Raw genomic sequence first — 25,779 nt, 5'->3', positions numbered from 1 at the left:
TAGAATAGGGAAAATTTTGTTTTTATTCCTCCTATCTTTAGAAAGAAAAAGCATTTGGTTTATAAAAATATACACTTTTAAGGTCCTTATATAAGGAAACATTAAAAACTAGCAGCTTTTAATGATGCTAAACAACCTTGTCACAAATGATATAACTACAGGAACAACTGAAAAAACTAAGAATATTACTGTTAATGCAGATTAGAGATTATGACCCAGTTGCAAAGCTACTTTTATTGAACTTTATGCACTTAATTATATTTTTTGAATGTTATTGTGAATATTAAACAACAAGATTTAGCTTCTACATAGTTACATTTACACAGTAAAAAATCAAAATACCAGACAAATATAAATTTCAATTAAAAGCTTCATTTCAGAATTGAAAGCTTAGTTATTATAATTAATAAACATGAGACTTATTTACTAGTAACTTTTATTAGAGCATTGTTTGCTTGTGCATATAATACAAAACATACAGCATAATAATGATAAAGAATAAATGTGCTATAGTCTGTCTGTTAGACATGGATAGTCTGCAAAATCTTTCTGTTAGACGTGGAAATGAACAATTGTTTCTTTTTCCTCTTTGAATTTTTACCATTAAATTGTTACAGATATTGGATAAGGAATTATTGGGATTAAGAAAGATAAACTACTAAATAATGTAATAATGATCTTGGGATGGAAGAATAGTTTTTATAGGTATAATTTTCATTAATTTCGTCTTAAACAAACAAAAAAAAAAAACAAAAAAAAAGGCATCAGATAAATTATTTGAAAAATATTTATTTAACCTGTCACTCCTTAAATAATACATGCATGTTAACTATAACAAAACACAACTTTTGATATTAAATATGTCTGGATTTATATGTAAACCAATTAAACTTCTTAATCAAAATTAATACATTACATAAGAGCATAAATTAAATATTTATAACAAATATTCTAGAACTACACATACTACAAATAAAAATGCAATAGTTATAAAATATAAATAATAAAATTAGTGAATAACAGAATAAATTCAAACAAATAACCACCAACAAAACAAATATTAGCCCATGAAAGCTTTTTCAGCATCGTCAGTATTAATTTTCCATAAGCAACAATCAAACACAATATCACAATTTCTTTGAATTTTAAAATAAAGGAAAAACTTTCCACCAAGTCACATGTAAATAATAAACAATTTTCCACAAATGTACTGCACTTAGCAAACTATAATGCATAAATTAAAAAAAAAAAAAAATGTTAAACAGTCAATAGCTTTAATCTAGAATTTAATTAAGAATCAGAATATTGCTCAAATATCATTGCATATATTGAAATGCAAAATACAAATTATTTAACGTTATAAGAAATACCGTATTTTATGAATTCAAAAAATACTTTTTTTTTTTGTCTGGTTATTTAAATGTTTCACAAAATATAAAAACAAGATTTAAAAGTGTTTTTTAGACTGAAGTCACTTTAACAAAATATAATTAAAAGTAAAATTATATTTTTATATAAAATAAAAAAAATTAAGGCTTATCTATAAAATATCATGCATATTAGAAATATGTGAAGCAAATGTTAAGCGGAGTTTCAAGAAAAATATGTAAATCCACAAAATATTCACTATTATATAATTAATGTAAAGAAGACTCCATTTTATTTTATTTATTAAACCACCTAAAAATGCTTTTATGCTACATTTTAAAAATTATCTACAGAAAAGTGGTCATTTTAAATAAAATCTTAATAAATGAACTAAACAAATATACAAGGGGGGAAAAGCCCAATATCACATTTTCCTTATCTTTCACACTAATACCAGATACACGAGTATTTTAACAGCTACAGAAATTATTAAGTATTAGAAAAAATTTAGTATGCATTATAGTAAGTGGAGTCAAATGTAGTTTAAACACACAAAACGCAAAAAAAAAAAAAAAAAAAAAAGTTTTAACACTAAATTCCCAACTAGATACTGACACTCAAAATTTTTCCTTGACAATCATTGTTTACAATGAAAAAATAATGCACTAATAACTGCATTGCCATGACTTCATACTGCTTTAAGTTTATTTTTTATAAAATCAGAAAGTTCAATTACATTCACTATAGGCTTATAACATTAACATTTATCTCTTAAACTTAATTTTTGCTCAATGAACAAGTGCATGGATAAACAAATTTATTTGGATTTTGCAGGACTAGATTGATATTCACATCAGATTAAAATTAAGTTATTTATATTTTGTTATTTAAAAAATAAATACTAGTTAATACTGAGATATATAATGGCAGTGTAAAATTAGTACAAAACTGAAACTGATTGAACTTCAGAAATGCTAACTTATTACCAAAACAATTAGAATGATATTTTATCATCAGAATACAAATTTATGAAATCTAAATCAGTAATAAATATTTGAGATCATATAAAAATTCAATTTCTTTGTTAGAATTAATAAATTAGAAATAAACATGACGAGTGTTTCTTTCTACCTAAGAGTTTCATATTAGTGCTCAGAATTTATCAACTTCCGAAAGAGGGGTGGGGGTGGGCAGAAATAGAAAATCGATACACAGAAAATAAATAATTTGCCTTCTCGCAAAAGACAAGAAAAGCATGAAAAATTTACACTAATTGTAATTTACTGAAATCATTTAAAAAAAAATTTACCATATGGCATCATTCCATGATATTTCGTTCTAACTTGAAATTTAACAGAATGAATAAAAATAAAGTTTTGTTTTGAAATCTGCTGCCATAACACTGCAACAAACAAAATAATGAAAATCTTTCTATGAAAGAGGAATGTATTCAAAATGTTTTTCTTCTGCATGAATGAGGACTTGATAAAAGTTCACTAACAAGCTGATTAACAAAGCCTCCAGAAATGGAAAAAATAATGAGCAAACTTCATTTTACAATTAACCTGAGATTTCAAATAACAGAAATTGCGATTTTACAAATCCGTTACATGAATTTTAGGTAGAAAGAATTCGTCCGAATTAAAAAAAATAATAATGAAAAGTGACAATATATAGTTATATTTATAGATAAACACAAAACACATAAGACAAGAAATTTAGAAATTCCAAATAATAAAAAATTAATACTTTTAATACATTTTTAGGGAAAAAAATATATTTCAAATTATAATTAATAAAATAACTAAGTTGTAGTTAAGAAATATGAAAGAACAATACAAAGAACTACAAAAAAGAAAAAGGGCTTAAAATAAAAAGGTGCACATTGCACAGCAAATGTCATAAACAATTTATGAATAAAAAACACAAGTAGCGTGATTCTGATGTCGAAGAATAAATCATGCACTTGTATTCATCTATGAAAATAATTTGTATATAGATAAAAAATGAATAAATATATTTTATTAATTTGACTGCAGCAATCTTATAAGTCTTTTATATACACTGTAGAATATACAGAAAAATATTCATTAAAATTTAAACAAATATACACATAATTATAAAGACCAAAAATTTTATATACATTGATATAGTTAAATAAATAAAACCCACGTCTATTTCATTAATATAAAATTTAAAATAAAAAACAAACAAGCCATTATTTGGAAATCAAATAAAAAATTTAGACGTTTAGCTGAAAATCTGGTTGTTATCGTTATTTTTAGAAATTTAAATATTACAATAAAGCAGGTATGTTTGATTTATCTAGTAAAATAAATTACGAACACAAAAACCACCACGAATGAAGAAACACTCATTATAATGAATATTTTTATCACACACCAACAAATATGTTCAGTTCTCATCAAACTGCAATCAAAGTGAATAAAATTTTTTATCTGATTTTTAAAAAATTGGAAGTAAAATATCTTGTTTCAGAAATTTTTATTGCGATCGGCCATTTCATTCCAATTTCAACAAGAATAAATAGAATGCTTAATAACTCATTAAAAAAACTGAAAAATCTAAAATATGAAATCTATGTAAAAGTATGTTACATTTGTAAAATATAAATAATGACTCAGCTATGATACAATGAAAACACAAATTTGAAAAAACATACACAGATAACACTGAACTGTACAACTATTCACATTTTGACGAACTGATCATTAATAGGAGATACGAAATGAGTTCTCATTTTTAAAAAAGAACAATAGGTATGATGTTGATAGCAGCAGAAATGATGAATTTCAGAACACATGAGATAATGACTGAAGTGGCTTCTTTCCCTTATTAAGTACCAAAGTTCTATATACAAGTACTAGAATTGGAGCTAGTTTTCCAAGAATCAAGTTTACTAGTCTCTTTAATAACATCTGTATTTCCTTTACATAGAGTTCCTAAAGAAACTAATGCACTTGCTATTCCAAGACCCGACTGACCAGGTGGAGTATATTCTTCTTCACCAGGAGGTAGGCGGACTATCAAGGAAAGCACAGCAGCTTTACCTCCAGAGCAAGGCTCGAGAGCAATTGGAGTCGGATGACACTAAAAAAATAATCTTACTAATCATTACTAAATTCAAACTATAGTAAAAATTCATTATTTTGATAGTCATAAAAGGTTATTCATAAAAAATTAATGGAAATATAGAGCTTAAAGAAAGTAAAATTAGAAAAATAATATAACCTGAAGTAATTATCTCATTATACGAAGTGACATCGAGAAATCATAATAATAATCAAACCCAGTCAGAATGAAACAAACTTCTATACTTATTGGGTATATTTTTGATTTGTAACATTCTAACAAGTATAATTTTTTTTTTAACGTTAACAATTTTCTTCGTTTCTTATTTGGTTTTAAAAAAAATGTATTTTAAGCATTTTGTAAAACATCGCTATCAATCATACAAATTATCAATAAAAACGTGGAAAATGAAACTGCCAATATTACAATGCAGTAAAGTAGGTAGAGGTCATCACTTGAATTTTTTTTAGTTTTATTGTGAGGCTTTCTTAATCATTTACATCCTTTTACAACGCAGGTATTAAACACAAATGGTATTTAAGGTAAGGAAGGCTAATAGAAGGAATTGCAACATTATGACAATAAAATTATCAATAAAATGAGAATAATGATAATAGCAAAAAAAAAAAAAAAAAAAAAAAAAAAAAACACCAAATGCAATCACTACTATACGCTTTTAAAATAAAGAACTGAAATGATTTGAAACATGAACTCAAAATTTGACCTAAGAAACAATCATATTCATTCAAAAAATTTTGTTCACTAATCCTTTACATACAAGAGCATCAAAATCAATATTTACGAAAAAAAAAAAAAAAAAAAACCAGAATACCTTCCTGCAAAATATTACCTTCTTTCGGCGATCCTCACTCTCAGTATGAGATGATATGATAAGAAGTTGAGCATCTAGTTCAACAGCTACACCAGCAAATGGTCGACTGGCCATTTGTTCCATTTCAACAAATAACCTCTGGAATAAAATGCAGGCTTATTTGTAAAAGATAGGTCAAATTGTAAATTTTATTTTACATTAAATGTTTTTAAACCTTCCATAGCAAAAACTTTTCTTAATAACTAAATGGCCCTCTAGATAGCTGTTACCCCACCAACATCTCAGAACTGATTTAAGTGATTTTTGTCTCACCATTCATCGTGCAATTCTCTCTTTTGCTAACCTTTGTTTTGTTTCAGTGGAATCTTCTCTATACATGTTCATGAACGTTTAAATAAAAACTAATCACTTAATTTCAGCTAAAACAAATAGTAATCAACTAACAGAAAAAAAATGTACTGCCAAATATGAAGTAAAAAATTGAGGGAAAATATTTGCAGTAAGATCTAATTTGCCTTTAATTAAAAATATATTGAGTCTGCACAAAACTGCAGACCTCGACTCACTGACTTTTGCCAAGATCTAGTATTAAAAAAAATGTAAATAGAATGGGAAGTTTACGATCCGATTTTTTTTTTTTTTCATTTTGATTCATATTATTTTAATGTTTATTTTGCTTCATTCGCCCATAGATATATCAGTCAATTCACGCATTAAAAAAACCAGGTCAATTGTCTTGCCACCAAAACAGAAGTTGGCATTTGTGCTTTCGATAATGACGAGAGCCAAATGAGCAGTGGATATTTTCCCTCCAGCGTTACAGACAGCAGTGCACAATTATATGGATTGATTAACAATAAAGCCCTTGAAGAATTGACTTCAAATAAGAAAATCAATCATAATGAAATACTGAGCCCACTCAAACAGAAAAAGAAAAGTTGTCCCATATCTCCATAAAAAACAAACAAGAAAAAAATCATTTTAATAGTTCTGGGAAGAAAAACCTTTCAAAGGAACATCAAAATTTCTTCTACAGGTGTTAGAAGGCTCATGGATGGGGATAAATATTTTTGTTTTCCCTCAAGTTTTTTCTATCTTGCAATTTGATAAAATACAAATGTTTTCAATAAATGTAAAACTCAGTAGTTTTCAAAATCTCTATAATGAGCATCTTCTGTTTCAGGTGGATTAATAGCATATTCCTTCCTACCTTTTTGTCATTATGCTGCTCAGCTATAATTTTTTATAGTTTTATTTATTTATTTTTCCAAATATCACAAGTCACTATATAAAAAAAATCCTGCTATAGCATTTTTTTAATTTAATTTCCATGTAAAAGTAAAAGGAAATAAAGAATTTAAGACAAATGATCCACAAAATCTATATACTTATTTTTATTGATACAAAATACCTAAGATCATTAACTAAAAGAAATAAATAAATGAAGCAATTACAAGTTTGTTACAAATGATTTATTATTGTCATCTCTCTCTCTCTCTCTCTCTCTCTCTCTGTGTGTGTGTGTGTGTGTATCATGACCTTATTCTTGTTTATTAAATTTACTGTATTGTATGTTTTTGTTTTATTTTATGATATTCCATCAATGTAACTTTAGCATTTAAAAAAATTTCATAAATTTTCTGCTTTAAAAGTATATTGTTCAACATTATGTTTTTATTAGCGATAAAAAAAAAAAAAACTGTTCTTTAGTATCTAGGATGTTTTTGTTGAATAAAATTGATTTCATCATTTACATTGACATTCTTGTCATACTGTGTTTATATTATTTCTAAGTGTCTAGAAAAATAAATGTTGACAAATAGTAAATAGTTTTTTGAATTAGTAAGTACATTGAAACATCCATTTGATCATATTTTTTCAAATAATTGGCATATTATATATATATATTGTAACGTGTAAATAAAAATAATGAAAGCATGATTTTGTTTTCCTTTAATGATTTCTACAAATTAAAATGAAATTATTTATTCATAAGTTGCATAGATTTAAAAAAGGTATCCATACCTTTTATATTTCATAATTTGAAATTGTAAACATAATTTATTCAATATATACTAATTTGAGTTTCATGTTCTTTCCTCTGAACAAACTGAAAACATCAAAGTCTTAATATTTACAAAAGTACTTACAGAAGAAAAAAAATATAATTTTATTAGTAAGCTTTAAAATATTAACTTATCTAAGAATAATAATTATTTTTAAAAAGAACTAACTGGGGGAACTATATTCATAAGATTCAACATTCAATACTATTTAAATAATATGTAAAAAAGAACATATGTAATTTTTCAAAAACACTGCCATAGTGATTTGTCAAAATGTATCCTTGGATTAAAAAAAGGGGGGGGATATGGGAAAGGAAAGAATAAAGCGGCACCAAACGAATTAAAAAGCGATGTTAATTATGCGAAAACAGTAATTCCATTGAAAATACTAATTAATTAAAATTTTAATAAAAGAAATAAAATTATATAACTAAGTAAATATGGAGAAAATAATTCAAAATAATATCTTTAAAAAAAAATCGGAAGTTTTTAGTAATTGATCGGCTAGCGTAACAATGGTTTCGTCAACGTTATCGGCAGACATCACAACATGCCCAGAACAGTTGAAAATTGAACAGAAGCGGTTTGTTTGGTACCTGATACGTGATCGTGAATTGACCCCATTAATATTGTTTTTCAGACATTTACAATTTTTTTGTATTAAACAGCAAACATTTATACTTTTCTAAAGTCATAACTACTCAGTTTAACATCATAGCAAACTCCCATATGCATTTTTTAATGAGGAGAGTTTTTGTATTCATACAAGAACAACATTCTGGTGGTTTTTTTTTTTTTTTAAATTATGCTAAATTTTTTTTTTTTTTTTTTTTTTTTTTTTTTCTACTAACCATCAGCATTGCTATGAGCAAAGATTCGGGAAGAAGGTATTTTCGGGGCTTTTTGAATTCAGCGAGCTGTCTGACCTACTGGTTACTTTAAAATTCAAAATCTCTCTCATTAGCTCAGAGAAGAAATTTCCGCCCATATAGACAGTGATGGAAATGTTTCATAACTTAACAATGGCTAATAATTCCTTACAGTGATATAATTTCTTTCTGGTTTACCCAAGCCTGTATTCGTGTTTTCTGGTTTAGTTTCTATCTGATATAAAATATAAGCATTTAGAACAATCAGATCAAACAGGTGATAAAACAATCCAAAATATCATTTTTTTATATTATATTTTCATGTGGTGTCAATCTAGAAAACGATCTAAATCTGTTAGCATTATTTTTAATTCCTTCAATTTGATTCATTACGTGTATTCTCATTTTTTTTTTTTTTCCTTTCTTTCTTTCTTTTGCCCACTTTTTTACTTTATTACTTCTTAACCTAATTACATTCTAACAATGTAGATCTCAATAGAGGGTCATGGAGAAAGTGCATCTACATTTTTAATGAGAATTTCCTTTCTGGATTTAGAAATAACATTAATGAAGATTTTGGATCCAGCGAGCTACAAAGAGAATTCCGTGCATAAAGGTAGTGACGGAAATGTTCTATAGATTTAACAATGGCTAGTAACTACTTTCGTATGTCAACTTCTATCAAGCTTACCCAAATTCTTGCTACAACGCAATAAAATTTAAGAATAAATGTGCAATAAACTGACCACGAGAGAAAAATAAAAACAGAAAATGTAGATTTCTTTTTAAAAAATCAACAATTATGCTACTGGATGCACAAATATGATTTCATTCTTTAAGTTAAACAAAAATGAGCTTGTTCTAGTTAAAATTAAAAATTGATTTGTTAAAAATATTTATCCCCAGAAATTTCAACAATTGTCTATCTTTCGGGAAATAAACGAATTCCCCGTACAAAAAAATCTGGTTATTTAGATACCATCAAGTCATAAAATCAATCTTAGATAATAACATAGGGATTGAACCTCTCTCCAGAAAGAACAATTTCCATGGAGCGAAACAAACAGTAGTAGTGTCAAGTGGCAACATCTGGTGAATACGGCGGTTGTTGCAACACATCACAGCGAAGTGATTCTACAGTTTCTTCCACTTGTCTTGTAACATTTGATCATGCATTATTGTGTTGAAAGACAACAATGTCATGTCTTTTTCCATATTTTGGGAGATTTTTCCTTCGATGCGTCATTTAAATAGACCAACTGCTGCTTGTATCGTTCACCGTTGACAGTTTCATAAAGCAATGCTCCGAAACCTTCATCTCTGATTTTTGTATGTGGCGGTTTACCATGCATATGCATTGAAATCAATGCCTTTAAATTGCCGAAACCATTCGCAAGTTGTATTCCATGAAGCATACTCACCATAAATGTCCATCAGCGACATATGTGTTTCTGCTGCAGTTTTCTTTACAATAAAATAATATTACGTTAACACAATGCCGTCTAGGGTTGCCACTCACAGCCGGAAAAAAATTATTTATCTTTTCCCTGTTTCCTCCCTGTAGGTATATTCAAGATACAAGAAAATGAGCGAGTAGTACTCATGTGCTACTTATAATGTAATATGATTTTAAGGAGCTGAAAAAGCAAGGTAAGGAACCAACAATTTAATTTATTCGAAATAACAGCATATTAAAAGAAGATGTATATTTACATAGAAAAAAAAGATAATTTCTCATTATTTATTATTTAGAATTCAAAAAGACAATTTACATAATAAGAGTAGGGATATATTACTTCTCATGCTCTTTAATTGTAAGTCACACAAAATTAAAGACTCAGGTGAAATAAAATAGAAAGCATTTTTTGTCATCATGTTACAAATCATTTAATGATTACTAACAAAAAGAAACATTGCAAAGCAAGATTACTTTTTATTTACTCATTTTTGCCGATTCATGTATTTGGACACCAATTTCTACAACTTCTGCAAATTTTTCAACCACCAGTTTCAAGCACGTAATTCTTAACAAATAAGGCAAGACATTTTTGTACGGTCTAACATACAATTTTACCTATTTCACTTTCAGTGAACATATGCGAAAATATTTCCACTATATCATTGAATGCACTGAAAGACGAATGTTACGCTACAAGTTTTAATGTCCATAAAAATTCAGCTTTAAGTGATTTTTCCTGAACTAATAGTTCGAAATCAGTTTATTTTCGGACATTAAATTTGACGTTTTCGGATTTGACATGTCATCTTTTCCTGTATTCCTTATAGATAATTAGTGCAACACCAATGATGATTCTTTTGACCTGGCAAGCAATATTGTATGCTTTCCTCTTTTGGCATAACTTGCAAGTGTCTGTTTTCCCATTTAACTAGGGCTTATCTTCTTACAAAGCGAGCAGTACGCAACAAACGGAATTTGCGAAACTTTTCAAACCCATTCAACAGAATTAGGATTGATATTTTTTATCCGTTCAATTCGTATTAAATATGGATTTTGAGCAACTGATTGTTTTTAAAAAAATTCTCTAATACACTTTAAATAAACTCACGGTTTCTTAAATAATAAACAAAATATACAGAAATATGGTTGACTAAACACAACCGCACTGCTTCCGTAGACTGAATGTACCTGCCAGAGAAATGTATTCGATTCTTTCCGCAGTTACAGAAGTCTCGCGCATGCTCATTAGTTGTAATTCGGGAATCTCATGGAAAAGAAACAACTGTCTCGCAGACCAAAACTGGACTGATCCATACAGAAAAAAAAGGAGAGAGATTAGAAATAGGGGTGAGTTTCGCATTACACAATCGCAAATGGTATTGTTTTGTTGTTGAAATTTATAACAACAACCTTTTAATCTTGCAATCTTCAGAGATTGCCATTTTTTTAGATAGAAAAAAAAATAACTAAGAAACTTAAAATTTCCCAGCATTTTCCCAGTTTTTTTAAATTCCCTTATTTGTCCTGTTTTTCAGGCTCTCCCGGTGGCGTGGTAGCCCTGTGTCAAATCGGGATTCTTTTGTTTGGCACCGACAGGACTGGTTCAAAACATTTTAGTTATCACTAGATCAGATAATTTTCACTGGACACCAACGTGGTGTCGCCAGACGGCATAATGTTACATAGTTGCACTTCCTAATATTGTTATTGTGTACTTCTTAATACTGCTTAGTTTGACACAAACTCGACATGTTTTCTTTAAGTAAAAAAAAAAAAAATATCTTTAAATATTTACTAAAAGTGATACACTAATTTTTAAAGATTGTTGTTAAACCTTTCAAATACAACCCCTATTTATTTGCAAGCAAGTAGCACTACTAACGTCATTTATTACAAAAGGATGGAGTCATAATTACACAACCAATAATTGCTAGTGGGCTATATTAGTAGGAATGAACAGGTAATACGATCGAGATTTTACATATCGAAAACGTTCATATTCGCTGTGCGCGCGCGCACGCACGCACGCACACACACACACACATTTCTCTAAAAAATTGTTAAAAAATCGATTAAAAATTTATTAAGGAAAAAAATCAAAATAGAAAATTATCTGAAGCTTGAACAAATTCAACAGAAAAGGGAAAATATCACGTTTCCAAAGAAACTTTAAAATCACCACAACTTAAATTTTCAGTGCCTCCATGATGCTGTTACGGCGACATAGGATTGCATACATATTCTAAGCTTAAAACACATATAAAACAATTATTTTATTCAAATAATATAGATAGACCCTTTCTGTGATAGCAATTATGAATTCTGGTTGATTGATAAACATGAATTTAAACAACAAATACGATCTGCAAAGCATTATAGGAATTTAACTATGGGGTTTGTTTTTTTTTTTCAATAAAAAAGGAACATTAAATGTTACATTATTTTTCTGAAAATTTGAAAAGCGTGCGAAGATTTTAGTCATTCAACATTAGCATTTACAAATTATTATGAGAGAATAACTTTATCAAGTCTTTTTTTTTTTTAAATTATGATCACAAAGAAATTTTTCCGAGTGCAGTGAACAAATTTTAACAACAACAGTTCAATAAACTCTCCAATAAGTTATATACATGTACATTTTATTGGAAAGTTCTTTGCAATCAACTTAAAAACTTAATCCAAACAATGTGAACACAATATATCTACATATTCAGCTTAGAAAATTCACAGGGTAAAATTTTAATAATTTAATTCAGTGAAACAGTTATTTATTATTCTCATATTTTATATACCTTCTAAAACTGAATATTTTACCTAATTTATTTTATTAATATGATCACTTTACTTTCTAAGAGATTTTGTTTAGCTGAAACTACAATGACTATTAGTATTTTTATTTTAGGGAATTTATTATTATCTTTATTAGATATGTAAAAAGATCTTCATAAAATAAATAAATTTAAATTAATAATCTTACCTGTCTTCGTCTGTATAAATCATACTTTTGTTTTATTTTCCACATTATAGCTGCCATAATTAGAAGTGATAAGAAGCAACTGTAAATGATAAATAGAAATACTTATTAAATAATTTTTGCTGAATTCCACACTTTAAACGTTTATGCAATCAAACATTTTTTACACCTTTAAGTGGACTTTTAGCAAATAGAGTTGAGATATTTCACAATTTGAGGCGAAAAGAACACAATATATTTAACAGTACTAGTTTAATAATATATTCATAAAGGTAGAGAAAAAATCACAAAATAAAAAAATTATCAGAGAAAAATATAGACCACAAAAAACATCACTGATTAGGAAACTTATTTATGTGTTCTTGAAACGTTTTCCAAGTTATATTAAAGTCGGTTTAAATTCGATTTGAAGTTCTATTTTTCGATTTCTTTCCCAATAGCATTAAAGCAATATTCACGTCGCTTCATTAAAGTTCAAACAGAAAAACAATGACTCTCTCTCTTTGTTCAAATAGTCTACTTATATATTTTCTACAAAATAAAGATACAAGAAATTGATATTCAAGGTACAGGTGGTTGTTATATCAACTGCAAATACACAATATTAACATGACATGCAAGATTAACCTTACTCAAGTACATATCAAAAGTCCAGAGTATCCGTTTATTCATACCTCAGTTTAGATTCATGCAATATATTTATGAACCAAATGTTTTAAAATTAAAAGAGGTCAGCATTACCTGCCAGTAATTAAAGATGGACGAACAAAGGTGAATGATCGAACATTTAAATGGAGAAAACTATCACATAGTAAAACTTGTGAATTTAATTAAATGACTGCCATTCAGACGCGTAAAAAATCAATCAGAATAGTGTTCTTAAATTCAAAATGCCACTTTATATTACCAGAAACGGTATTCTTTCGCTAAATGCCTCATTACCGGACTAAAAGCCGAGTTTATGAATTCACCTTAGAGACGAAACAATAGTCCATGATACGAACACATCCAGCTTCCTTAGCTAAAAGAAAATTCAAAACCCAATCGTCTGCTTATAGAATGACCACCATGCTCCGAGATATGAAGGTTTATTGCTCTGTGAAAGCCTTTAAAACCTCTCGCAATCATTAATAATGACACAATGCATACTCTCCAAAAATTGCATATAGCCATTTGAAGGAAAAGGCCAAGACCATTACATTATATCACATCAAACAGTATTCGGCACGGCGAAATTGGTAAGTTCTGAAACATTATAATAACAAAAAGTTCTGAACCTAGTTCAGATTTAGTCTACCAGAGATTTTCATTTATTCGGAACATTAAAGAAATTTTTGGTAAGGAAACACATTGCAAATTGGAAAAATTGCAAAACACTGTTGCACTTAAGAATTAACAGTACCATGAAGGCATGTTCAAATTAATTTCATAACTGGAATAATTGTCTCTACATTTACAAATTATGCAAAAGGAACAAAACAAAAGTATGCGATTCTGAGGACTGCATTAAAAATTGAATTATAAATGTAATAAAAAAATACCCCTTGTACATCCAGTAACAAATGAAGGATAAAAATCATAGAATGTGTATAATTAAGACTGAAATATGAACAGTTGAAACTATGATTTTTACAAGCGGTATTCAAATGAAAAGGTACCAAACGAGACTGTGATTATAAATTAAGACTTTATTCAAAGTATACAGCATAGGCCTGAGCAGAACGATCCCATTGATTAACGAGCCGAAGAATTCATTGTTCCCAGAATTCCTGCAGCCTCGACGAGACCCAGTCCTTCACGGCGTCCTTGAGTTCGCGGTCCAAGGTCCGCTACTTGTTGAATTCCTCCAGCACAGAAGAACCATTAACTCCGATGTGTACTGTAAGACACTCCGAAGACTACGCAGGTTCATCAAGAATAAAAGACCGGGGCTGCTCACGGAGGGTGTGGTTCTGCTCCATGATAACACACGCCCACACATCTCCAGGGTCACACATCGGAACTGGCCAAGATCAAGTGGAAGTAGCTCGACCATCCGCTCTACAGCCCGATCATATCGCCCTGCGGTTTTCATGTGTTCGCTTCCCTGAAAAAACATCTGAAAGGGAAGCGCTTCAACTTGGACGACGAACTCAAGGTCGCTGTGAAGTACTGGGTCTCGTCACGGCTACAGAAATTCTGAGAACAAGGAATCCTTTGGCTCATTAATCAATGGGATCGTTGTGCTCAGGCCTATGGTGTATACTTTATTCAAAGTCTTCATTTATACCCACAGTGTCGTTTCGTACCTTTTCATTTGAACACTCCTTGTAATTACTAAGAAAACAAAACACTGAGATTATACAAAAGCTCTTGCATTATAGTCTTATTCCCAAATTTGCAGCTTTTAGGGTTTGAATGACAGCAGTGCCGATATTTGTAAATTTATACGTAAATTAATCCGTTACTTATCCAATTTCACAAAATGCACTAATTTTGTACATTACTAACAAGTAAAAGACCAGCGAGATGTGAGTGGTAGTAGAGTACATCAAAATATTAATTCCTAGTAAGTTTTACAGTTTAAAAAATTAATATTTTACATACGTAAAATGCTCGTTACATTGTTTATTAGTAAGAATACTTTTTTACTTCAGTATTTCTAAAAAGAAATACACAAGATTTGAATTTGATCAAATGTTATTTCGATATGTTTTGAATTTTATTAATGGGGATAAAAGAGACTGAAAAATTAATGTTTCAATAGATGTTGGGAACATTAATAATTTTTCCCTTAGAGGAAAAAAAAAAAAAAAAAACTGCGAAAATCCAAATGCTTGAACAAAATAGAAAGACTTAAAAATAAGAAGAAACATGGAAACTTTCAAAAATAAATGATAGAAAAATGGAAAGTTCAGAAAAAAAAATTTTTTTTAGAAGCAGAAACTGCATGTCAATAGAAAGTTACTATTTTCATAACCAACAAGGTGAAGTTTCGTTTAATTTGAAACAGGCAAAATTATAATTGCGATTTCCCAGAGTTATATTTAACATTGCACTGATCTACGGCAGCTGTTAGAATAAAAATTTAGTTTTCTATTATTTTTACTACATATATTCTTTCAATATTTTATGTTATTTGTCATACAAATTTGAAGGCTTTCAATTCAAAGTATTTTTTCAGTATATGATTTAACTATATTTCTAACTTTCACAGCATACATGTTAAATTTCAGTATGAAAGACGGTCTTGAGAAACACCCCTTCTAGTAACATGATTTGTAGTCAGTATATGAAAAGTCAAGATTTAATTACATCAATTGTATTTCTAGTGCAAAAAATATGCTTGTCCAATGCATTTCACAACAAATCAACCTTAATAAATATTTTAATGTCACTTTTAACTCACCTGGAAAAAGTAATGAAAAATTGTAAAAGGTCTAACTGCCTATGTTGTGAAAATGAGATCTGCAGAACAAATGGCGTATTAAAATTGAAAACATAGACATAAAATGTTGAATTATCTGCTCCAAAAACATGGTCATCATGTGAAAAGCGAAGCTTGAAAGTTCCACATTTATGATTCTCATCTAGAAATTTTTCTGGAGAAGAAGCTGCAAAAGAGAACATAAATGAAAAAATTAATCATGATACCCTACTTCATTATTTACGCTCGATACTTTTGTTAGTATCAAAACAAAGAAACTAAATAACAAAACAAAAAAACATATCCATTTAAATCCAGTTTTATTTTTGAAATATTACACATGTGGTGGAGGTCCTTATGGGTTCATTTAGAAACAATCCCATTAATGTAACAGTTCTCAACTATTGTCCATTGTCTGAACAGATTACTGCCTTAATTAATTATTATGTTGCAATTACCCTCCACGGCCTTAAATTATTTTTTCCATTGCCTTTTAACTGTTACACGGTAATGAAAGGACTCCTTGTAGTAAAAATTTTACATAAAATCACAGAAAATTCCATCTCCTTCAATGTATGCAATTCCACTAAGTTATACTAACTTTATTTAAAAGGCACTGAAAATATCTTTACATAAAAGCTTTTTCCTCAAGCACCAAAGAATTTTGCATTTAAATTGAAATATTATATACTTTCAGCAATACTTTTATATTTGTGCATAAAAGGCTATCAATGCACAAAGGTAAATCATTAAAAAAATCTATTAATAAAGAAGATATTTAAATAATAATGATATAAAAAATTCATTTAAAAATTTAAACATTTGAAAACATAAAAATTCATTAATCATATGCAAGTTTCAAAAATTAAATTCATAAAACCAGGTAATACTTACATGATGCAACCGATATATTGACCAGAGCAGAATCAGAACAGGAAATAGTGAAGTCAACATCAACATCAGGTTTAACTGGTATATTCATAAAATTAATATTCGTATAATGCCGATCCTCTGGCTTGGACATATTAAATGTGTACTGAAAGTCGATCGAAAGATTATCTAAAAGGAAAAAAAAATATTTGATTAAATACTGAAAAATACGAGAAAAATATTTTGATCCAATCACTTTTTGAAAGACTTATGTTATGAATGATATACAGACATGCGTGTATAGACCATAAAGTTTAGCTATCCAATTTGGAAACAACATGAGGGTTGTTTAAGGATGGACTTCATAATTTTCAACTGTAATCAGATAATGAGAAAGATTCCTGAGCTGACACCCTCTCTCCAAGCTTTACACAACACAGACAGGATGCTTAACACACATCAGATTTCATGTGCACCTACCCGCATAATGATGGATCTTAATGGAACGTATTTCAAACCTAGAACCCTCCAGTTCCAAAATGAATCCTTACCACTAAGCCACTGTGGTCCTCAGATAACCTTTTATATATATATATGATTTAAATCTATTATGCTTTCTTTTCAAAAAGTTTACTTTACATGTAAAGGTGACAAATCACAGAATGAAATATTTTTAATAAAAACAATTATTTATTAAAACACATTAAAAATCGATTTATCATCAGGAAATCAGTGAGAATCAATAAATGATAAAAAAATGAAGAATTTTTAATAAATAAAAAAATAAAATTTTGCAGAATATATGGCATATAAATGAACTAAAATTTAACGCTTACAATAATATATGCTGCATAGCTCGTTAATAGATATTTGCGTTTATCGCTATAAACACAAACAAATTTGCATTAAATCTGCAAATTCAAGTGTTCATGAATTCTTCTGTTCCTCTCATATTAAAATTAATTTCAATTATGCAGGTGATATTAAAATATCTGACATAAAGTCATGCAGAGGATACTAAAAAAAAATATTTATAATGGAATGTTAATTATTTAAATAATATTTTCGATTAAAAAATATAAATCTCCAAATCTAATTGATCATAAATTGTCTTTTTAATGCATTCTAATGATTAATACGATCTACTATATCAAAAAGTTTAATTTCATTATTTATCATATCACATCCACATACAAAATGACTTTTCTAAAAAGAAAACATTCTGGACTAAGATCACAAAACTAAACAATTCAGATCATTTTTAAACTGCATATTTAATTGCTGGTATGCAAAAAGGATATGAATAACAGTAACCTTAAAAAAGATTACTTTGACTTACATAGTGGAAATTAAATAAACTATGGTCGAGAAAAATATATAAGATGTATCTTTAAAGGATTTGAAAATTCTAAGCTTACTAAAACGAATTACTAAAATAAATTGTGCCAAAACTTAAGGTTTCTTGTTCAAAGAATTTATCCATAACAAAAAATTTATATGGAGATTTTTAAAAAAAATCCATTTAAATAAAACTAAAGTGCCCTCACACTTCTCATTTAGCTATTTTTCAAGCCAAATGGGGAAGAAAATTAGATGGCCAGAAAATTAAGCTCTTTCGTGTACGCATGCATATGTAGACATGCATATTTTCTAAGCATACAATATTTTCTGTTTTATAATAATACATAGATTTTATAGAAAAAAATGTAAAATTAATTTTAAATATGTATTTATTTAAATTTTATTTCTATATTCGCACATTGTCTTCCATTGTAAAACAAAGGATGTTTTTTCGGTGTGACAACTTTCATTCAAAAAAATTGTCAACTTTTATAAGATTAACAATAAAAAATCTGTAATAATATTCAGTATTTCTTAAAATTAAAAAAAAAATGACTGTTAATTTAGATGGATACATCAATACATTCGAACAGAACTCATCTAAACGAATTTCTTCATTAAATAAATCAAGATGTTTTTTGCATTCATTTTTAAAATTTCAAATTTGATCTTTACAAGTGCTGAAGATGTAGAAGAAATCTGTGCTTTGGAATAAAAAAATTAAAGCAAATCAACCATTTGCTTTTTACCCAATGCTGCGTTTTTTTTTAATAAACGTGAATTTAAACACGCATTCAAATTTTTTTTTTCTCTCGTAGTATTCTTAAGAAATAAAAAACCTCTACTAAAAAGTGTCTTTTTTTCAGTTTCAGTGGCTCCACCACTAATTTTCAAGTAGCTATAGTATTATTCAACTACTGGTATTTTTTCTTAATTTTGGAAATCGGATTCATATAAGCAGAAAAGAAGTGAAGTGGAAAAGGAATGAACTTTCACGGTTTAATAGTCAAGAATGGTATTTAGCTTTTAGAGCTATGATGAGACCACGATGTTTTATTCAAGCAATGTTTAAAGAGATCGGCATATTTTAAACGAAAAATTAAGAAATTGAATTTCCTGTGTTTTCCTGCTTTTTAAAGAAAATTTCAAAATTAACTGCATTCTATTAGAGCCGTAGCAACATTGAGTCAAGAAGAAATAAGATAAGATTTTAGTGTACACAGAGAAATGAATGAATCCCTGGCTAAGAATCTTATGCTAAAACATTTATTAGAGATTTCTAAAAACACTACAGTTGATAATGTCGAAATTATGATACAATGTTTTTTCCCCTCATGTTGCTGTATTTCCTTTTCCAAATCGCAACTGATTACTGTAAGACATTTTCATTAGAACAAAAAATTTTAAAATTTTAAATCCTTTGAAAATTAACAAATAATAAAGTAGTAAAACAAACGTTAATAAGCCGACTATCACTATTTTAAACTGAAACTACTATTTGGATTTAAGAATAAAAAAAGTTTCGGACTCACAGAAACACGATCCATTTTCTTCCTCTGGATTACCAACGTAATGGTTAGATTCATCACATCTGTTGAGAAAGTCCAAAATTGTTTTTAAAAACGTAGTTAAACAAGTTAGTTTAAACAAGTTAGATGCAAGGGAGGGTCATAATAGCATTGCAATATACAAAAACATCGTAAAACTATGCAATTTTCTATAATAAAACACCATTATACAAAATTTAAATAGCATTTAAAAGAAACTGAAATCCCTATTCCCTAAACAAGAAAGACAAATGTTTTCACAGAATTATCTTAGGTGGTAAACTTTTTATGCAAAAATTAAATTAATTTAAAGCGGCAGCCCTTTAGTACATAAATTTTTAGTGCTTATTTTTATATATACATAATTTTTTCATTATTTTGTACATGATACGAAACTTAAATCGCTAGAGAACTTCTCTCAAAGAGCAAAGAAATCTGGTGAAATCGCAACCTACAAGAACTCACCAATAACTATAAAATCAAGAATCTGTCACCTGACTGCAAATAATTCCCTAAATGCAAATGAGGTTGCAATGCAAGACAGGGAAATGGAAAAAGGTGAAATTGAATCTTGTATTTCTAATATCCTCAACGGGCAAATATTCTTGAATAACTATAAATAAATATAATTAGAAAAAACAAGTAGATGTTTCAAAATACGAATTTTAATGAAAAATATTTCTGAAGCTCTTAATTCACAGAAACTTTATAAGACTGAAATTAGTTCTAAATTTTCAAAACATCTAAAAACTTTAAAGGCTACATCAAATTTTTAATATTTTCTAAACATATAAATATATTTTTATACTTTTTGGACATTAAAAATTAAGTTATTTCCAACAGATTATATATATCTACTTAAATCTATATAAAAAGTTCTCAAAACATCTCCCAAAAAGGAACTTCAAACTTTGCTTTAATATACAATAATAGTATACAGATATCTATAAGCTAAGCAATAATCTGAAAACTAAAGATTCAAAAGTAAGAAAGTAAATTGGATTAAACTTAAGTGACAATATTTAGTATTATGCATTACTTAAAAACACAAGAAAATGTTATATATAGTATTTGCAGTTTATAATATCCACGGAAATCATAAAAAAGCATAAATGTGACAGGTAAATTAAATACACCAAAATTTTCCAATAGTGAGCATGATCACTAAATAGTAATGTAGGTCTGATAATGATGCCTCACTGTCAATAAGCTGCACAGGTAACAATGTCCATTTCATCATAAAAAAAAATATTTCTAAGCTCTTGCAGGGTTTGGGATTAGAAGTTGGAGGCCAACAAGCTGCTTCTTGGGAGCACTGAAAACATGCTCGATGAAGTTACAGCTGGGAAAGGGTGTTGGCCATTCCATTTGGAAAATACTTTCTTCAAGAAAATGGTCCAAAAGCAGGCAGTGAGAGGATGTACATTATATGCTTAAAAAGAAAAATATCACAAAATGCACCAGCACATGAATGCACCTACCTAGTTTTATTCTTTTGAGGTACAATAATGATAATGTGCAATAGTGTATTTTCTTTTATTTGTCTATGTTGTTCATAATTGCTTGACAATTAGTAAACCTTTTCGAAAATTTTAATGCACTGCATTAGTTTTACATAAATACATTTACACTCCTTGCTATTTGTTGTTCATGTTATACACAATTCAGTATAATTATTTCTTAATCCTGTTTTGATTTCTGAAATTGCAAATTACATTAAAGCCTCTTAAGTTGTAATTATCCAATCTTCCAATTGAGAAAAAATTTTAGTTCCATATTTAAATTAAATCTGCCACTAAAACTTCTAAAAATAAAAATGTTCATATATTAAATTAATGCTGTTCACATACTCAATTTTTATGACAACCTACTTTAGATTTCTAATTTGAGACATCACTTTTATTTTGACTATGAAAGGTATTAATATGCATCCTCCCCTTTGAGAAGAATGAAAAAAAAATTTTTTTTAGAATCAGCAGGAAAGAATATAAAATTTTAAATATAATTCCATTACTGAAGAAATATTACTGTAAATTGTAAAATGTAGACATTGCTTTGATATTAAAGGGATTTTAATGGAATTATCTTTTTAAATATTTTACTGAAAGGAAAAGCACAAATATTTTTATTATCTAAATGGAAATTCATCAATTCACTTTTTTTTTGGGGGGGGGGAGGGGAATTCAATTAGTCAATATGTTAAGAGGTGTTATTCATAAATCAATAAATAATAAAATCACGACCTATCCAAAAATATCGATTTATGCTAAACGATATATTGCGATGAAATCAGTCATCGCCAAGCCCTACTATGCACCCACTTAAAGGACTACTGCCTAAACAAGAACACTGCCTCCTGCATAAGTGACCTTTTCCTGTACGCTAGATGGAATATATTGAGAATTAATTTCTCCCTGATGAAAACACAACAAGAATTATTCTGCAAAACAAAGCGGGACTCATCAGTGGACAGAACAGACTTTCACTGATTTTCAGACCAGTTTACAAAACTCCATATTCAATCAATCCAATCATCTTTCCTGTGGCGGAAGGTTAGTGGCATATATAACAGAGATCGCCTAGCGTACAGACCTTTTTCATGCAGCTGTCTGAGTTCTTTACAGATCAATACTATCTTTCTCGTAGCACAAATAAAAAAGATCTAAGGCGAGATAATGTTGCAGTCTTGTTGGGACAAGCACTAAGCCACATCATCTGAAGAAGCGATAACTCTTGATCTGCCTTCAGTAAGTTTTTAAAAAGCAGAACCAGCAGTTAGACATACAATCAGTATACAACCAGTTTACCATAAGGCGATCGGCATCCAGCCATCTAGCAGTGCCAGACTGTTTCAAGTCGATCTACAGCATAATTTTGCTGGCAAAAATCGCCTGAAATTAAATGTTGTACATTGGTAATCGCGAAATCGTTTAATATTCCGTCGTTCATTGAATAGTAAATTCTATCGTATTTACGTAAAGAGGCACTCTTTTGCATATTGCTAGTCAATGCATGTCTAGCTTGCTTTCATTTGTAATATCTTCACATTTCACAAGTTTCGAACCACATTTAGCTGGATTATAGCGATTTTGAATTTGTCGCTAATTTTTAAAAACCAATGGAAAAAAAAGACAAAACTCTTTACATATTTTACCTATTACAATGAGGTCCATTAATGCCTTTTGTGGTACAATAACACCGTCCAGTTTCTCTATGGCATAAATCGCCATGATTATTGCAAAAGCAAGGAGTGCAATTGCCACCATTTACTGGGTCTCCATGATAACCAGCCATGCACTGTTGACAATGAGTTCCTGCAAAGATACACAGTGCTATATAATGACACAAAATGGAGAAATAATTTATTTCCAGCTGTCAGAGTTTAATAACTAGCATTTTTACATGAGCTTACAGTTAAATTTAAATCAAATTATATTTAAGTTAGATTATTACAATTGCTTTAGTTCATAATTAAAATATTTCTACCATTCCCATTAGATCTTTCGTTAATACTTTAAAGAAAATAAATTATATAATATCTTCAATAAGGCAATAAAACAAGTTTAAAAGCAGAAGGTACAAAGATAATTAAAGTTTCAGAATTTAAAATGCTTAATTCATTTACTTGTAGAATATATCACAGCTATTTTTAATATAAAATTCAAATAATTAAGATAACAGTAATGAACAAAATCTTAAGATGAAAACGTAATCAAATTTTATGCAAAATTCACTAAAAAAACTTCAATATATGCCTTTCTACATAAAGGAAATTTAATATAAAGAACTTTAAAAGAAGTCAAAGACGTCTTTTAATTTAATAGTTGACATGACATTTAAAAAAAACCAACTTATATACGAAGCAAACAAATTACTAATTATGTTTAATAAATAAATATAACTAAAATATACCTTCAGTGAGGTGTTGACAAGGCAAAAGACATTTATCTGTTCCATTCACGCATGTACTATGGCCATTACACTGACATGCTACAAAATAGGAAATTTATCAGAACAATAACAAGACCAATGAAAACAAATTACAGTTATAATACAGTGTATTATTTTCAAATCTCATCTTCACAAAACTGATGTCGTCAGAAATTCAAAGGAAAACGTTTATTCTAAACGATGTGGTCCAGCAATGTTTTCCACTGAATCAACTTCCCATCACGGAATTAGCAATACATGTTTATGGAGTCCAATTTTAAATTACTTTTCCAATAATAAATATAAAGCTGGAGTAAATTTTCATTCACCAAAGCTCATTATTCACGCCGAAATTATGTCAACACATCAGTTTCATACTGAGGCCAATAATTTCGCTTCAGATTGAACTACTTTTAGGTGCGAGATTTTTATTTTATTTTTTCCTTGCTGAAGAAATAAATGAGCAATTTGATTCCCTGTGTATGACGTGTAGCATATTCTATCCCACCTTCCTCGTTTTTTTTTTTTTTTTTGTAAACTTGTTCATGTTTTATTACCGCAAATATTGTTTCAATGAACGGTTAAATGTTTCTAGTTCGGTTCAGTAAATTTCTTTGGCGTACGAATGAAAATTGAATGAAATTTCTCAAAAACAATTTCAGTCATGTCTCTTTTTTAAAGATGCTGCTCTTTTTTTTATTAATATAATAATAATTTCAGAATTAGTCTAAATGAGCAAACGAAATCACCAAGATTCAATAAATAAATTCAATAAAGGAAATACATTCAATTCCTTAGAATTATCACTATCAATGCAGCGTTCTTTCGTTGAAAAATTAACGCAGTTTTTTAAAGCGCTCGGAATTCTGAGTACAATCGCAAGCTTTTGTGTTCTCAATTTCTTTGGCGGGACTGGATATTTGAAGAACATGAATTGACAACAAATTCTAACTTTCCATCTAACAAACCAGGAAAAAATGATGATGAACTCTGAATTTAACGAATTATTTGGAGCAAAAGTTTCATTGTGATATTGAAAATACTTAAAACAAGACAGGAAGCTTACAGTTGTAATGTATAACAAATATAAAACATATAATGACCATATTATATGAATTTCATAATTTTTCTTTGACATTTTTAAATGAAAAAACTATATACATAGTTTCAAATTCGAGCTGCAGTACCATATTTCTTGTAACGTTTTTCAAATATGCTAAAATTTTATTATTATATAATCTTAATATTTCAATTATCGTTATTTTTAGTTATTGAAGTTATTGAAGGTCCTTTATCAAAATATAAGAGTACGTAATAAATAACTGATTTAGTTATATCATTTTTTTTTCACACAAAATTTTCATTTATACACAAATTTAACAAATGCACAATGTTTCTTTTTAAATCAGTACTCCTCAAGTTTTCATTATTTATAACTGAAAATTGATGATAATTAAGTGAAAATTATAAAACATGTATTTAAATGGAGTGGGGGGACGAGTTAATACGTCCCGTACCTTTCCCTTTTTTATTTTGATAGAGAAACATCAGATAATTCAATTGGCATACCCACAATTAAAAGAATGAATCTACCGCTGATTATTGACGAAGTCTACTACCCTAAGACGCACAGAAACATGAATTACGCTATTAGACGTGATTCGGTCCGTAAAGCCTTTCCATATCGTCAAGTTGATATGTCTTAGACTATGGTTTAACTCTGCTTTTTCCGCTGTAAATTTATTTAGATATTTCGTAATTGTTGCGAAATTCTTCGCATATTCGACGGTAATAGGTATATAATCTAGGAAACTATGAAGATTGTGAACTGTTTCTAGATGGCGCTATTCATTTAATGCTCTTGCTTTCTCTGGCTCAGTTCGTGTACTTTCTGCAAATAATTCTAAAACCCTCCGCACCTTTGTGCCTTCGTTAGGATGGGTTTAATTCGACACAATAAGAGTGAAAGGAAAGATGAAAGGAGGAGATGTTTACATTTAACAATAAACTGAATTCCGGAAATG

At 28.7% G+C, this 25,779-nt stretch overlaps 1 protein-coding gene across 1 annotated transcript in view; it reads right to left on the bottom strand.

Moving 5' to 3' along the window:
• Positions 1–440: 440 nt before the first annotated feature.
• The window catches only part of LOC129958346 (attractin-like), a 142,505-nt gene continuing 117,166 nt past the window's right edge, over positions 441–25,779 (bottom strand). The window contains exons 17-24 of the mRNA XM_056070767.1: positions 23,738–23,815; positions 22,980–23,139; positions 19,811–19,869; positions 16,962–17,126; positions 16,050–16,254; positions 12,665–12,743; positions 5,312–5,431; positions 441–4,479 (exon numbers count right to left, since the gene is read on the bottom strand). Coding sequence (XP_055926742.1) covers positions 4,240–4,479; positions 5,312–5,431; positions 12,665–12,743; positions 16,050–16,254; positions 16,962–17,126; positions 19,811–19,869; positions 22,980–23,139; positions 23,738–23,815 — 1,106 coding nt within the window. The 3' untranslated portion in view covers positions 441–4,239. The remainder of the gene's footprint in view (positions 4,480–5,311; positions 5,432–12,664; positions 12,744–16,049; positions 16,255–16,961; positions 17,127–19,810; positions 19,870–22,979; positions 23,140–23,737; positions 23,816–25,779) is intronic.

This window comes from Argiope bruennichi, chromosome X1 (assembly GCF_947563725.1).
Source record: "Argiope bruennichi chromosome X1, qqArgBrue1.1, whole genome shotgun sequence".
NCBI classification, from domain to species: domain Eukaryota; kingdom Metazoa; phylum Arthropoda; class Arachnida; order Araneae; family Araneidae; genus Argiope; species Argiope bruennichi.
The sequence above is the reverse complement of the archived record's forward strand: the minus strand, read 5'-3'. Positions and strand labels throughout refer to the sequence as shown.